The sequence below is a fragment of the Hypomesus transpacificus genome, unplaced genomic scaffold (genome assembly GCF_021917145.1).
Source record: "Hypomesus transpacificus isolate Combined female unplaced genomic scaffold, fHypTra1 scaffold_172, whole genome shotgun sequence".
Taxonomy (NCBI): Eukaryota; Metazoa; Chordata; class Actinopteri; order Osmeriformes; family Osmeridae; genus Hypomesus; species Hypomesus transpacificus.
This window is the reverse complement of record NW_025813729.1, coordinates 146,009-162,374: the sequence shown is the minus strand read 5'-3', so window position 1 is coordinate 162,374 and position 16,366 is coordinate 146,009. Positions and strand designations below refer to the sequence as shown.

General features: G+C 39.0%; 2 protein-coding genes across 6 annotated transcripts; both read right to left on the bottom strand.

Annotated features, from left to right (window-relative positions):
• Positions 1 to 2: 2 nt before the first annotated feature.
• On the bottom strand, positions 3 to 1,481 carry LOC124489115. The gene has a single exon (XM_047051768.1). It carries the CDS (start codon positions 1,446 to 1,448, stop codon positions 3 to 5), a length of 1,446 nt encoding a protein of 481 aa, XP_046907724.1. The 5' UTR covers positions 1,449 to 1,481.
• Positions 1,482 to 1,873: 392 nt separating this feature from the next.
• LOC124489118 lies at positions 1,874 to 5,126 on the bottom strand. 5 transcript variants are annotated; one of them, XM_047051771.1, is made up of 4 exons: positions 4,694 to 5,056; positions 3,706 to 3,732; positions 2,866 to 3,044; positions 1,874 to 2,617 (listed from the first exon to the last, which is right to left on the bottom strand). In XM_047051771.1, the coding sequence occupies exons 1-4, from the start codon at positions 4,712 to 4,714 to the stop codon at positions 2,506 to 2,508; spliced, it is 339 nt and encodes a 112-aa protein (XP_046907727.1). In that variant the 5' UTR covers positions 4,715 to 5,056; the 3' UTR covers positions 1,874 to 2,505. The 5 variants fall into 5 exon arrangements, 3 of the variants coding, with proteins under 3 accessions (XP_046907727.1, XP_046907725.1, XP_046907726.1); XR_006958756.1 differs by lacking the exon at positions 4,694 to 5,056 and adding an exon at positions 5,063 to 5,109 and having other exon boundaries at positions 1,874 to 3,044; XM_047051769.1 differs by having other exon boundaries at positions 1,874 to 3,044.
• Between the last annotated feature and the right edge of the window lie 11,240 nt (positions 5,127 to 16,366).

Sequence of the window (16,366 nt, the reverse complement as noted above, 5' to 3'; positions counted from 1 at the left end):
ACTCAGCATACATACTCTGGATCTCTGCTGACTTCTTGGCGGAAATGACTTATAGCAAAATCCAAGTTTTCTCGTCTCTTTTGCCACCATGCATAGTCCTCACAGCTTCTTTGAATTTTATTTACACTGATATTTTCATTTTCTTGGTACTTGTTATTGTTATGCTGTTTGATTTGATTTTGAAAAATTGTATTTCTTCTGTATTTATTACGACCATAATCACGGACAAAAGACTGAAATTTTCTGTTTGTCTTGTATTTGGTTTTGGAAAATGTTCGCACAGTTGCTTGAAAGCTAAGATTCTTCCTGTATTTACTTTTAGAGTATGCTTGTACACTTTCTTTAAAATCAACATTCCTTCTGTATTTACTTTTAGAGTATGCTCGTACACTTTCTTTAAAATCAACATTCCTTCTGTATTTACTTTTAGAGTATGCTCGTACACTTTCTTTAAAATCAACATTCCTTCTGTATTTACTTTTAGAGTATGCTCGTACACTTTCTTTAAAATCAACATTCCTTCTGTATTTACTTTTAGAGTATGCTCGTACACTTTCTTTAAAGTCAAGATTCTTCCTATATTTACTCTTACAGTATTCACGTCTGAGTTTCTGAAATTCACGATTTGTCTTATATTTCCTCAAATAATTATCCAGCTTATATGTTTGCGACTCTTTGTGATATTTATCTTTAAGAATTTTTAGTTTTTGCTCTCTGTAATCAGAATTCTTCCAGTACTGTTCGCGTTCTTTCTTAGCTTTCACGTTTTCTCTTCCATCCATTAATTTCCTTTTCCTTAAACGTGTCTTCAAAAGATCAATCTCTCCAGGCTGACACATTCCTGCACAAACATTTTGTGCATCTCTCTGTTTAACACATTGTACAACTTCATAATGGTTGCCTGTGTGGTTTAAGAAGATACCATTTTCTGTGCATGACTGTGGATTTGTAGTTGTGGGCCGGTGTGCATTCCATCTTCCATCATTAAAAGTCATTATAGTTGTGTCTAAAAAGTCAGCTGCAGCATATATGTCAATCTCGGTTGCCCATGAACCACAGTAATACATTCTTGACTTGGTCACGTAATCCTTTACAGATGTGTACTCATCTCTCAAATATAATTCAAACTTAAAACTGTTCTTTTCAAGGTGTTGCACGACAGACCGTCTAATTTTCAGATGCTTCTCTTCATTTTGACATATGCTAAAAGATAGGCTACGATAGAAACAGTTTCCATCTGGCTTTATATTCTTAATTTGACAAGGACAACCCATGACATCAACGTTTGTTGCTACGGTAGTCTGAACGTTTTCATTAACAAGTTTTAAACGTGCGCACAATACATCCTGATCCTGACATGTTAAAGGTTTAAAATGTTGTTTCTGAACTCTTACATCGCTAATAATGACATCTGTTCCTTTACTTGTTTGAATGGGTATGTCTGTCATTGTTCTTGATGGCAGCGTCTCTCTCGGAAGGACTTCTTTGGCTCGTTTCCTAAGACGGAATGAATTTTTCGGTTGACGCTGAGGTTTCGGTACAGAGTGATTGAGAGGCTTGTCATTTTTCAGAATAAAAGTTGTAGGTTGAACGGCATTGTGGTCTAGGCTGTTCTTACTTTGTGCATTGTGTTTATTTGTGGTATCAGATCTAACAGCATATATTTCAGGCATGTCAACACTTTGTTTGGAAACATCACTAGAAAACCCATCATCACAAACCTTAGGCTTCTGCTTCAGAACATCACTGTAGAGTGCTGTGCTTGAGTATACATCAGAAGTGGCAGCAGCTTTCGTTTGCACAGGATCTTTTGTGCCATTTCCAGTAGTTGACTTGACTACCTGCTGTCTGTACACTTTACCATTTCCTTTCACAACATCACTGTACAGCAGGCTGCTGTTTGGAGAGATCGCTGTGTTTACCATGTAACTGGAAGATGTACCTGCATCATTACACATTCCATACAGCTCTGCACTGACAGCAATCATGACTGCTTCAACTCCAGTTATCTCAAAGCGTGGTGTATTTTCTCCAACTGAGCTTGCAAAGTCAAAAACATACCTGTACAGAGATTCAGCAGAGCTAAAATATGCAACAATACTTGCCATGTGTTGTTTCTTGTTAACATTTCTATTAGCATGTGAATCAATTAGCGCAAACCATGTTCCCTATTTTACAATAGCACATGTATTAGCACAAATGGTTAAGAGACATGCGTCATGACTCAACAGTGTTCGTTGTAATGCTACATCAAATGGCATGGCAACATCACATACAGCATGGTCGTAATCCTCAACATGAACAAATCCAGTAAACGAGTCAGCAAAGTTTAATCTGAAATCAGAATTCCACAACCTATGTCTTGTTGGCAGTTCAGACACAGCAATGTAACCTCTTCCTCTGACATGGTCTCTTATTTTACCCTGAGCTCTCATTGATCTATACAGGCAAGTCCCTTTCACCAAAACATCATCTAAATCTTGAGTATTCCAAGTCAACACACTCTTAGTCTTGCTCTTCAAAACTGCAGTCAGACTGATGGCACCACACTGCTTGTTCTGTGCATCTCCAAACTGTGGATGACCTTGATGAAAGGATCCCATCAGCACTGATCTCTCTGGAAAAGTAACAGGTTTAGTCAAGGAGAAACCATCATCAGTAACAGGGTGCTTGTTCACAGTAGTAGGCATTGAGTTAGTTGAAGTTCGTTTGTCTGTTTGACAAAGATGTACGGATACGGAGTCTGGAATCTGTGTACGGAAAGGGGTTGCACAAAGTCGTTGGTTGCCAGTTTGTAATAGTTTGTTGTTTTTCAGAGTTTGTTTGTTGGTAGAGTTTGGTATAATTGGGTGGTTTTCAGAGTACGTTTGTTTGTTGGTAGAGTTTGGTTTAGTATGTTTGGCCTTGGGATAGGGAGGTGGCCCAACCCCCAATGGTTTTGCTTTTTTTTCACGAGGAAGTTTAACCTCAACAGGAGACCCGTGGTCCTCTGGAGCAGCCATCCTCTTCTTCGCTGCCTTTGATCGCTTGCTGGATTGTGGCATCTAAATAAACACATAGAAAAAGCATCAGAAACTATGAAATGTCACATACCAGACTACTGCTTAACCATTTCATAATCATTATCATAACATCCTCAACAGTTCTAGTATACAGACTATTGAGATGGTTAGGATTCTCAAAACACCAATCTATTTACTTTAGACATCCAATACTTATCCTTTATTCTATTTATACTGTGTAAATTCAAATTTAAGTCTATAAAATGTAAACATACAGAAACACGCTTGACTATAAATACAAATTAAGAAAAATGTATCTTTAAAGTGGCTTCAACGTTAACCTTAGGTTTCACCAAAATAATCATGACAGTTGCTCGCATAAAAGCAAACCTTACTGTCAAGATACTGCCAAACCACACATTAAAAATTATAAAAACATAGCCTATAAGATGGTCCTGTAGGTAAATTAAATTAATCAACAGCATGGAGCAGGAATGGATGAATGACAAAATACCCAAATACAAAATACTCCACTGAGCCCAACCATTGAATGTTCCCATAAGTTAATTTCCTGAAATGCAATAATTCACCAACCACATAACAGCAGTAACACTTTTCCCTCTACACCTATCAATCTTGCTTTCTTTATTCATATGCAAGGGTACAGTAAGTCACATCACATTCATCAATAACTTAAGCTTACCTTTACTACAGCAGTCACAAGTTTTATCTGGAAACGTTTGAGTAAATGAAGGTTACTGTTAGTTTTCACATGATAAAGACCAATTGTTGGATAACTAATATGTTAACTAACGTTAACTTAAAAGCTAATTGCATTCCCAACAGAATAAACGATTCAAACTAATGAGAATCAGTTGCTATCAAACCGTGGCAATTGGCATTCATTGCTCACAATAGAAACAGTGCTATGTGATATGCGAAATGGCAACCTACACAACCAATTAATATATTTGCAGCTTAACTTTAAGCAGGGGGGAAACATCGGCGATTAGGAGCTAAAACTCAAGCATCTATAAACCGTAACAATATACAAAACTAACATCCACCAACTTTAAATATTACATTGCAAGAAGTTACGTTTCCACTTCAAAATGGCATTGCTAACATTTCTAGCATAGGCTAATGGCAATTTCCCTTGTGTCAATTAGCATCGCTGCTACTGAACACTAATAAACGGCAGCTTTCAAGCTAGGTCTAGATATCTCACCAATGCGGAGACAGTCGAGGCACGAACGTCAAAGACAATATAAATTATTTTATACTCTTTCCTAATTTAAACAAACAAATCACCGTCATCTTGTTACCCTTCGCTTAGATTATTAAACATATGTCATAGAAAAGAAACGACCAACATATTTAGGCTACTAAGTTGTATGCTAGTAGTATGTACCTACGGTCTCTGACCTGGGCCAAATCCTTTTCCTAATTTCAACCAACAAAAATCACCGTTACCTTCATCTTGTTACCCTTCGCTTATATTAGTTAATATATTTCATAGAAAAGAAACGACCAACAAATTTAGGCTACTTAAGTTGTATGCTAGTAGTATGTAGGTACAGTCTCTGACCTTGGACAAATCCTTTACAGTAGAGTAAACTACCTGACGGTCTTCAGACATTCTTATCACCGTGCTAGAGCAGAAGCGTGTTACGGAAAAATGCCTTACTTACGGTCAACCACCCATCGGCCATCCCAGGTTATCCAAGATATATCCCAACTTCAGCTACCATCTTATAATACAGGTTTAACATTACGGAGTTCAGTTAGCATAACTACATGACGACCAATTTAGCTAGGCTTGCTCTAACTTTATCTGCCGTTCTCCATGTGGCATGACGACAGGACTCATTTCCAGTAGCTTCTGTAATTAACAGGTAGCTAGCTAGCTAAACCAACTGACTTTCACGAAGATACAATTTTATGGTATTTTACGGTAACATTCAACCGTCACTTATATTTTCATACGTTGTTCAAGATTAAAATTAGTAACATTGCCATATCGATTTATTTTCTTGAAACATATTCTGAGCGTGGCTCACCTGTCTGTCGTCAATCCAAAGTGAGGTTTTGATCGTCTTCTTCTAATACATTGAGTTGAATTCTTCTTTGGATTTGATTGGCGGGCTTGGTGTATGCTATTTAAAGGTGCATACACCACCACCTACAAACTGTTCGCATTGAGTCCAAACTAATAATCGAAAACGTAGATGCAGGAAGAAAATAATTCTAATGTAGCCTACTTGTAACTATTATAAATGGCAAATTAACTTGAAACTACAACTTAAAATGTATGTCAGTAAAGGCAGCATTGAAAAAAGCAATCCACAAATATGAGTCTGTAATTATTGCAATATACATCACCAGGCACAGACAGTTTAACTGAAATAGATAGGTAAATAGTAGGCTAACAAAACACCAATTGGTTATCAACAATCAAACTTTATTTTCCTTCCAGAAAAAACGGCATAACATCCTCACATTAATAGTGACACAACTGGTGAACTTTATCAAATAGTACAATATAAGTTCTTTGACTTTATTAGCGAAAATGCTCAAACAGGAAAACAACTAAAACAATATGGAGACATTAGAAATGAAATCTGTTTAACAAGAACCTTTACGAACCGTAACAAGAATTGCCTTCAAAGTGAAAAAATGCAAAATACTAATACAAACTATTGAAAATTAACAATTAGCCTATCACTGGCTAATATAGCCTACAGTTGTAAACAGCCTAATATTAGGAGATGAAAACATCGGCTAACCAACAAAACAAAACAGGTCAGGTGGCAGTAGCCTAGGCTATCAACACATTAAAGAAATAGTAGGCTAATAATCCCAATACCTAGGCTAACATAAAAAAAAACGAAAAGTTCAGGCATTTAACTTATCATCCTTTAAAAATAACTCATCCATCCCCTCTGCAAAGCCTGTTGCTTCACACTCTGGACTACCCTTTTCGCTTACGATATCTTTTACAGAAACGATCAGCCCCTCTGCGTTGACAGACAACTCAACGTCACCAACACTGAGGAAATGCTCTTCGATGACCTGCAAGTCCCCCATGGAATCGCCAATGTCCTTCTCTTTCAAGTAGGCAGAAAGAGCAGAGTTTGTGAACATCGGCGACTGCTCTTGGCCATCGCTGGTCATCAGCAGCAAGACTCCGCTGTAGGAAGCCACGAAGGAGCTGGCTTTTTGTAAGAGCTTGCAGCGCTGGCATCTGTGCGTTAACGAGCGACTCACAAACGGCTCTTGACTGGTGTGGCATCTCCTACAACGGTGTTTGGCGCTTATCTGCACCCCGGTCACAGTTCCACGGACGATCGATGTGTCCTGGCGGTCATCTCCATGGACCTCGACTAACTCCGGTTCTCCGACGGCCGAAATTTCGCTAACCGTTGTCGTTTGAGTGGTAGTTAGAACCGTACGGTCACCGGCTTTCCTGGTGGACAAGTTGGCCAGCCTGTACGACTTGCCTACTTCGACAGTCAGAATCAGTTTCTCCCAGAGTGTGAGAGTTGTCTGGCCAGTGGGATCGCAGATCTGAAGCTCCTTCAACTCGCACTGGACCCCGTCAACAGGTACCACTCTGCTCACAGTACCCTCTGGCAGGATCTTGGCATCCACCACACCCACCTATTAAAAACGGCACAAAACACATGGAATTACGTTATTTCAATTGCACTTAATAGCCTAGGCCAGCATTTAAACTTCCAGGATAACCATTTAAATCAAGACAAACATAACAAAGATGTTATCATTGTCTTCACAATTAATTAGCCTATACGCTTTCAGGCAGCTCAACTTACGCGCTGTCTTGGTCCAAGGCGCAGCACCTCCTCGATGGTCATCTGTCCCATGCTTCGAGGCTCTCTCGGGAAGAAAGCCACGTCCTCCACCACCTCCACAGTGGTGCTATTTGAACAGAGAACGTCGAAGCCACTGGGATCGGAGTAACCTGAATGGAGGACAATACAAACCATTAGTTTACAAAACTCACTATGTTACTCTCACCACTAAAGAACCTAGAATATTGACAGATGGGTACTTACTGAGGCCTCTCCTGACGTTCGCCAGCTTCACTGGGCTGTTGTTTTGCGAAGCTTGCGTAAACGGGATCCTCTTGTCTACCGAAAATGCTACCACTCTGTGGTATTCCTCTCGGCCGGTCTGTAGGGTCGCCTCGAAGTAGCGGAGATTCCGCCTCGAAGTTTTCACCGGTGACACACAGTGCAAATATCCCACTATGCTATCGTCATCCTTTCTAGGTTGTTTCGAGGGGCTAGCCATTATCCTATTACGACCTACTAATAATTAAGTGATGCCTCTCAGGTGTGACCTCTCCTTGGCGCGTCTCTTTAAAACTGCGCTGCTGTGGAAGTATTTATAAGCTGCAAATATAACAGCATTTGTTACTTGGTTCATTTCAAGCCAGACATGTCTGAAACTTGATCCCTGGCCCAGACTTTTTGACTTTGATGTGTTTGTGTGTGTTTGATGTCTACCTGCTTTCTGTCTGTGCTTTTGATTTGCATGCTTTGTTATTGTCTATTGCACACATTATGGCATTTTGGTCCATATTTTTTTAAATTTTGCCCTCTGTGTTTGCAACCTTCCTATCATTTGCGAATTTGAGTGAATTTAATGATATCCCCAATATTTCATTAAAGAAACTGCTAAAAATGACGAAGATGGACATTTTGATAATGAAACTTTTTTTGTATAAATAGCCTTTCTGGTCAATGTCACCCAGATATAAAAAATATCTGTAATAAGAGCACAGGCAAGAGACAATAGTGCTTAATTACCTGTATAAACATAGTACACAGTGTCCAGTTTAATTTTGAGTGAGGGTGAGAATCCTTCCTGAGAAAACCTCTTGATTGTATGATCAGACACATTCCAGAATATGAACCCGTCCGTTTTGACTTTGATGTGTTTGTGTGATGTCTACCTTCCTGTCTGTCCTTCTGATTTTCATGCTTCAATTAGTGTCTATTGCAGACATTATGGCATTTTGGTCCATATTTTTTTAAATGTTAATATCTCTCATGTTATTGGTTTGCATTATGGCCCTCTGTGTTTGCAACCTTTCTATCATTTGTGAATTCCAATTGATTTAATGATATCCCCAATACTTCATGAAAAAGTGCAGAAAATGACGAATATGGACATTTTGATAATGAAACTTTTTTTGTATAAATAGCCTTTCTGGTCAATTTCACCCAGATATAAAAAATATCTGTAATAAGAGCACAGGCAAGAGACAATAGTGCTTCATTACCTGTATAAACATACTATACAGTGTCCAGTTTAATTTTTAGTGAGTGTGAGAATCCTTCCTGAGAAAACCTCTTGATTGTATGATCAGACACATTCCAGAATAGGAACCCGTCCGTTTTGACTTTGATTTGTTTGTGTGATGTCTACCTTTCTGTCTGTCCTTCTAATTTGCATGCTTCAATTAGTGTCTATTGCAGACATTATGGCATTTTTGGTCCATATTTTTTTAAATGTTAATATCTCTCATGTTATTGGTTTGCATTATGGCCCTCTGTGTTTGCAACCTTTCTATCATTCGTGAATTTTAGTGAATTCAGCACTCCTCATTCAAGTTTATGCTCGTTATCAGGCCTCCACAGAGCTTGATAACAACCCAATCATTTCAATCATGTGTGTTATAGAAGGGAAACACCAAAAACACAGAACAGTGGGTACTGACGACCAGGGTTGAACACCCCTGGAATGAATATCCATTATCAACCCTGGTCCTGGGGAACCTTTCACATGTTTTATAAGTTTAGCTCTTCCAACACACCTGATTCAAACTGAATGGGCTTGTAAGCAGGCTTCTGATGACAGCATTCATTTGAATAAAATGTGTTGGAACAAGGAAACATCTCAAACATACAGGGCACTGGAGCTACAGGAAAGGATTGAGCGTGCCATCCTGACTACAATAATATGAGTATTTGCAGCCTTACAAAGAGTCTTACATCTTACGTCTAAAAATGACAGAATGTACTGTGTTTTGACCCTGATGATCAGGGTAAAGTACTTAAATATAATCTGAATGAACCCAAGGCCCACCCAATTTGCCCAACCATTGGTCCTCATATCAAAAACAACCAGACAATGAGGTAGCCTTATCTTAGAAAGTCTTTCATGAATTGACAACAAACTTGGTAGGTCTATTTATGGCACTGTTCAGACAATATCTATGTTGTTTTTTGGGTCACTTGATCTGCTTGGCCACCTCATTGCTGCTTGCAGCTATATTTATTATTGGTGGCCAAGCCGCGAAGCGGCGAAGCCACATAAGTGATTCTACCTTTTCTTATTATTATTATTAGGATTCCTCCGTCAGGAGGAAACCTATTGTTATTGTTAATTTTATTATTAGGATTCCTCCGTCAGGAGGAAACCTATTGTTATTGTTAGTTTTATTATTATTAGGATTCCTCCGTCAGGAGGAAACCTATTGTTATTGTTAGTTTTATTATTAGGATTCCTCCGTCAGGAGGAAACCTATTGTTATTGTTAGTTTTATTATTATTATTATTATTCTTGTTCCATGGAAGTCAATGGCAGCCCCTAGAACCCTTCGACAACTTTTTGTGAAATTTGGCACACTCATTAAGGACAGTTGATTCTATACCTACACCAAGTTTCATGTCTCCCATTAGACCACTCCAGCGCCACCAACGGGTCAAAGTTGGACTTGTGTTTACACACGCAACTTTTGAACCGAAAAAAAAAAAATGAGACACCATTGGATTCCCTGGATCAAGCCGAGTTCAACGCACCCCATGGCGTCAATTTCCGGTTATATAGATTTTCCGCTATTTCCGGTTTTATCAAAAACCTTTGAAAGCCTACTCCTCCTACAATTTTTGTCATATCTTCTTCAAAGTTACCAGAGATGATCTTCAGACCAAGCCTCACAAAAGTTATCGAAAATAATTTTGATCCTCACAACCGTTTGTCCGGTACAGCCAATCAAATTCATCAGAAAAGCCGCCAAACAGGATGTGAAGTCATGTCTCAGCAAATCTTTGAGATATCAACACGAAACTTGGTATATCGATGGAAGACACTACAACATGTTACCGTGTGCAAAGGCAACTTCATATCTCCAAAAATGATTAGATATAAAGCAAATTGAACTTATCGCTAACGCTAAAATAATGCTTTACACATCAGCCAGTCAAAAACTGATACTCTGATTCAATCACAAGTTCATATGAAGACTCTTGAGAATGTTTATAACACAAATCTGTGAAAAAGTTGACTGTAAGATCAAAGGTCGATTTTTGGTGAATATTTGAAACATGCTTGCTTGGCTAATTTCTAGCCAAATTTCCAATGAATGTCTCCCCTCCTCCTGCCCGCGCGTGCTCCACATCCTCACACACTCAGCCTTAACTTACACACGCGCGGGCTTGGCAAGACGCACACGCAACATTTCAGGAGAGTGTGGGCTGACCAAGCCCCCACTCATTCCTTAGTCTCTAGCAAAGGCCTTGTGGATCTTGTAATCTTGGATCTCTTAACAAAAGCTGATCTTTTTGGTATTGCATTTCCGATTTTGTATGCAATGGTAAAAAGTTATACAAATCCTGAAACATTAATATATATATATATGTATATATATATAAATCTTTATTTCAGACGCCAAGTTCCACATAAAATACAGACATAGAGCTATAAAAAAGGGAGTAAAACAAAAACATAAAACATAGATAATACAGTGCATAAAAAGTATGAAGACTTTTGTGCCAATGTAGTCTTAAGTTCCAAGTAATCGATAGCAGCTCTTTAGAGGGTTGACCAGAGCTTCTACTATTCAGTTCTCAGACTTGTCCAGTCGACACATGAAACCATACATCAGTTGTCTCAGGAGTGCCTTACAGGTTGGTACGTGCTTAGACAGAAAAAACTGACCAGCACTATGCCACCTAGGCACATTAAGTAGCAATCTAAAAGCATCATTGAAACCATACATCAGTTGTCTCAGGATTGCCTTACAGGTTGGTACGTGCTTAGACACAAACAACTGACTAGCACTATGCCACCTTGGCACATTAAGTAGCAATCTAAAAGCATCATTGTAGGCTACTTTCAGTATCTGTATACTCCTTTTCCTGTACATAGACCACAAATAAGCAGTGTACAATGGTGTTATGTAGGTTCTAAACAGGGAACATTTAACTGAATCTGAGCACATAGAAAACGTCCTTAATAACATACTGGCCTGAGAATATATTTTACAGCGCTGTTGATACATATCGTTGTTATCTGTCCAATCATCAGAAATGACATGGCCCAGATATTTTATTTCCTCACAAACACCAAGGGGACTGCCAGATAAATAAAAGGTAGGGAAGGTTAATTTCCTGTCCTGATTACTTCTGACTATCATTATGTGGCTTTTCTTTGCATTATATTTGATATCATGATCTAAGCCATACTGAGAGCACACCCATAGCATCTGTTGCAACAGGCTGAGTGGAACCAGATCATCTGCGTACATCAGATGATTGACAATAGATTCACCAACAAGACAGCCTGTATTTGTCTTATTCAGCAGGCTTGATAAGTCGTCCATATCCATATTAAACAAAAAGGGAAATCAAATTCCTCCTTGTCGAACTCCGTTACCAACATGGAAAGGAGCTGATACAACATTGTCCCATTTAACATGAAAAGTTTGATTGGCATACCAGAACACCAAAATCCTCACAAGAGGTTTAGGGACACCTCTCGCTATTAGCTTCATAAACAGTTTTTCATGACAAATTCGATCGAAAGCTTTGTAAGCATCAATAAAGCATAAAAATACAGATGAATTAAGACTTGTGTACCTGAGACAATCTCCTTCAGAGCATAGATACAGAGATCAGTACCATGTTTTCTTTTAAAAAAACAAACTGATTTTCTGCAGTCAGAATATACATTTCCAATTTCAATCAAATAATTCTCTCAAACACTTTAGACAAGATACTGGCCAATGCAATGGGTCGATAGTTGTCTATGCTGTTCAGTTTACCAGCCTTATCTTTAACAACAGGCACTAACATTACTGACATGATTGAGTTCGGTAGAACACCATGAACCATAATTCCAGTGAGACACATGGCTAGTAATGGACTGAGTCTATAACTGGCATTTTTTAGATGCTCTGCAGAAATGCAATCCATACCACAAGCTTTGTTGTTGTCTAGCATGTGGATGGCATCATAAATATCTACTGATCTAACTATTAAGTCTGCAGAGATACCTTTATATTCATTATCAATTCTCACTGTGTTACTTTTAACACAATTAAATAGTTTACTGTAGTGCTCATGCCATAGATCAGCAATCTTCTCTGGACAACTAACCCCTTTGATATCAGAAGGGAGGGGAGTTCTGTTATTATTTATGATCTTGACCTCCTTTCAGAAGTCAGTAAGATTGTTATTCTGCATCTTTCTGGCCAGCGAGTCTGCTCTCATTGTGTTTTCATTTCTCTTAATGAAACGAGTGCATATTTAAATCTAGCATTTGTAAGGTTTTTGTTATCAAGCAGCACTCCCTGTCTGGGTCTGCCTGCCTCTGACCAGACTCTAAAGGCTTCTCTAGCAGCAGCATGTTGCTCAGACACAAACTCATTCCAGACAGGCCGTGCGTTAGTTGTGTGCCACGTTTCACTTATATAGGTAAAACTTGTATCAGGCAATAACGCTTGATATAATTAATTTAGTTTCATTACAGAACTGCTGCAGATGTTGTGCGAATAAACACTTATCTGACATGTCAGCATTAAAATCACCCATGACATAGACACAACATGAACTATTGTCCTCTATGAAGGACTGAATAAAAGCTAACCTGTTCTGAAATTCATCCTCATGGTCATAGGATTCATATGGTGTGTACACATTTACAATAGTAAATGTATTTTCATTGTGATTAAACTCCAACCCAATAGCCCAGTCAACGTTAAGCCACACCACCTTTACCGTTGGGTCATATTTTATGTTCCACAGTATAGCTACACCACCAGCTATCATCCCACAAACCATTCTCATGATGAGATCGGTAGTGGACTCTCCAGCACCATGAAACATCTTGTGTAGGGAGTTCAATTTGTCCAGATCTTGCTTGGCCATCCAGGTTTCTTGAAGGCAGACAATGTCACTCTCGTCCAGCAATGTGTCCACCACCAAACGTCTTGATCTATCAGCAGCAGTATGTCCTACTCGGAGGCCACGAGCGTTGTAGGATACAAGCCGCATTAATGATCTACCACGGACCCATCAGGGCAGCTGGCCGGTGTGTCTGTCTCCCTGGTCTCTACATATAGGCCTACATTCATCCCAGCATCATGACTGAGCTGAAGCTCGGTACCCTGAGAGCGGGGGGTGTGCTCTGGTCGAGCTTTTTTGAAAGTATAGACCAAGGGTAATTACCACACCACAACTGTCCCACCATTACCCATAGGTGGCGCTACATTCCACGCCCTAAAGCACAAAGGCTTTCTGGAATGGATAGGCTAACCAAGCCCCCTCCCTTCACTCCTTGGGTTGAAATAAAGGCCCTTGTGGATCTTGATGGTATTATATTTCAGATTTGGTATCCCATTGGTAATTCTGCAGCATAGATTTTTCTATACAATTCCAATTTGTCAAGAATATACATTTTTCAATGGTTCGCAATGTTTGGAGGAATCCGCCATTACTGCTTGCAGTTATATTTAGGATTCCTCCGTCAGGAGGAAACCTATTGTTATTGTTAGTTTTATTATTATTATTATTCTTGTTCCATGGAAGTCAATGGCAGCCCCTAGAACCCTTCGACAACTTTTTGTGAAATTTGGCACACTCATTAAGGACAGTTGATTCTATACCTACACCAAGTTTCATGTCTCCCATTAGACCACTCCAGCGCCACCAACGGGTCAAAGTTGGACTTGTGTTTACACACGCAACTTTTGAACCGTATGACCCATTTTCAAAAATGAGGTACCATTGGATTCCCTGGTTCAAGCCGAGTTCAACGCACCCCATGGCGTCAATTTCCGGTTATATAGATTTTCCGCTACTTCCGGTTTTATCAAAAACCTTTGAAAGCCTACTCCTCCTACAATTTTTGTCATATCTTCTTCAAAGTTACCAGAGATGATCTTCAGACCAAGCGTCACAAAAGTTATCGAAAAGAATTTTGATCCTCACAACCGTTTGTCCGGTACAGCCAATCAAATTCATCAGAAAAGCCGCCAAACAGGATGTGAAGTCATGTCTCAGCAAATCTTTGAGATATCAACACGAAACTTGGTATATCGATGGAAGACACTACAACATGTTACCGTGTGCAAAGGCAACTTCATATCTCCAAAAATGATTGATATAAAGCAAATTGAACTTATCGCTAACGCTAAAATAATGCTTTACACATCAGCCAGTCAAAAACTGATACTCTGATTCAATCACAAGTTCATATGAAGACTCTTGAGAATGTTTATAACACAAATCTGTGAAAAAGTTGACTGTAAGATCAAAGGTCGATTTTTGGTGAATATTTGAAACATGCTTGCTTGGCTAATTTCTAGCCAAATTTCCAATGAATGTCTCCCCTCCTCCTGCCCGCGCGTGCTCCACATCCTCACACACTCAGCCTTAACTTACACACGCGCGGGCTTGGCAAGACGCACACGCAACATTTCAGGAGAGTGTGGGCTGACCAAGCCCCCACTCATTCCTTGGTTTCTAGCCAAGGCCTTGTGGATCTTGTAATCTTGGATCTCTTAACAAAAGCTGATCTTTTTAGTATTGCATTTCCGATTTTGTATGCAATGGTAAAAAGTTATACAAATCCTGAAACATTGATATATATATATGTATTTATATATATATAAATCTTTATTTCAGACGCCAAGTTCCACATAAAATAACAGACATAGAGCTATAAAAAAGAGAGTAAAACGAAAACATAAAACATAGATAATACAGTGCATAAAAAGTATGAAGACTTTTGTGCCAATGTAGTCTTAAGTTCCAAGTAATCGATAGCAGCTCTTTAGAGGGTTGACCAGGGCCTCTACTATTCAGTTCTCAGACTTGTCCAGTCGACACATGAAACCATACATCAGTTGTCTCAGGAGTGCCTTACAGGTTGGTACGTGCTTAGACAGAAACAACTGACCAGCACTATGCCACCTAGGCACATTAAGTAGCAATCTAAAAGCATCATTGAAACCATACATCAGTTGTCTCAGGATTGCCTTACAGGTTGGTACGTGCTTAGACACAAACAACTGACTAGCACTATGCCACCTTGGCACATTAAGTAGCAATCTAAAAGCATCATTGTAGGCTACTTTCAGTATCTGTATACTCCTTTACCTGTACATAGACCACAAATGAGCAGTGTACAATGGTGTTATGTAGGTTCTAAACAGGGAACATTTAACTGAATCTGAGCACATAGAAAACGTCCTTAATAACATACTGGCCTGAGAATATATTTGACAGCGCTGTTGATACATATCGTTGTCATCTGTCCAATCATCAGAAATGACATGGCAGATATTTTATTTCCTCACAAACACCAAGGGGACTGCCAGATAAATAAAAGGTAGGGAAGGTTAATTTCCTGTCCTGATTACTTCTGACTATCATTATGTGGCTTTTCTTTGCATTATATTTTATATCATGATCTAAGCCATACTGAGAGCACACCCATAGCATCTGTTGCAACAGGCTGAGTGGAACCAGATAATCTGCGTACATCAGATGATTGACAATAGATTCACCAACAAGACAGCCTGTATTTGTCTTATTCAGCTGGCTTGATAAGTCGTCCATATCCATATTAAACAAAAAGGGAAATCAAATTCCTCCTTGTCGAAATCCGTTACCAACATGGAAAGCAGCTGATACGACATTGTCCCATTTAACATGAAAAGTTTGATTGGCATACCAGAACACCAAAATCCTCACAAGAGGTTTAGGGACACCTCTCGCTATTAGCTTCATAAACAGTTTTTCATGACAAATTCGATCGAAAGCTTTGTAAGCATCAATAAAGCATAAAAATACAGATGAATTAAGACTTGTGTACCTGAGACAATCTCCTTCAGAGCATAGATACAGAGATCAGTACCATGTTTTCTTTTAAAACCAAACTGATTTTCTGCAGTCAGAATATACATTTCCAATTTCAATCAAATAATTCTCTCAAACACTTTAGACAAGATACTGGCCAATGCCATGGGTCGATAGTTGTCTATGCTGTTCAGTTTACCAGCCTTATCTTTAACAACAGGCACTAACAGTACTGACATAATAGAGTTCGGT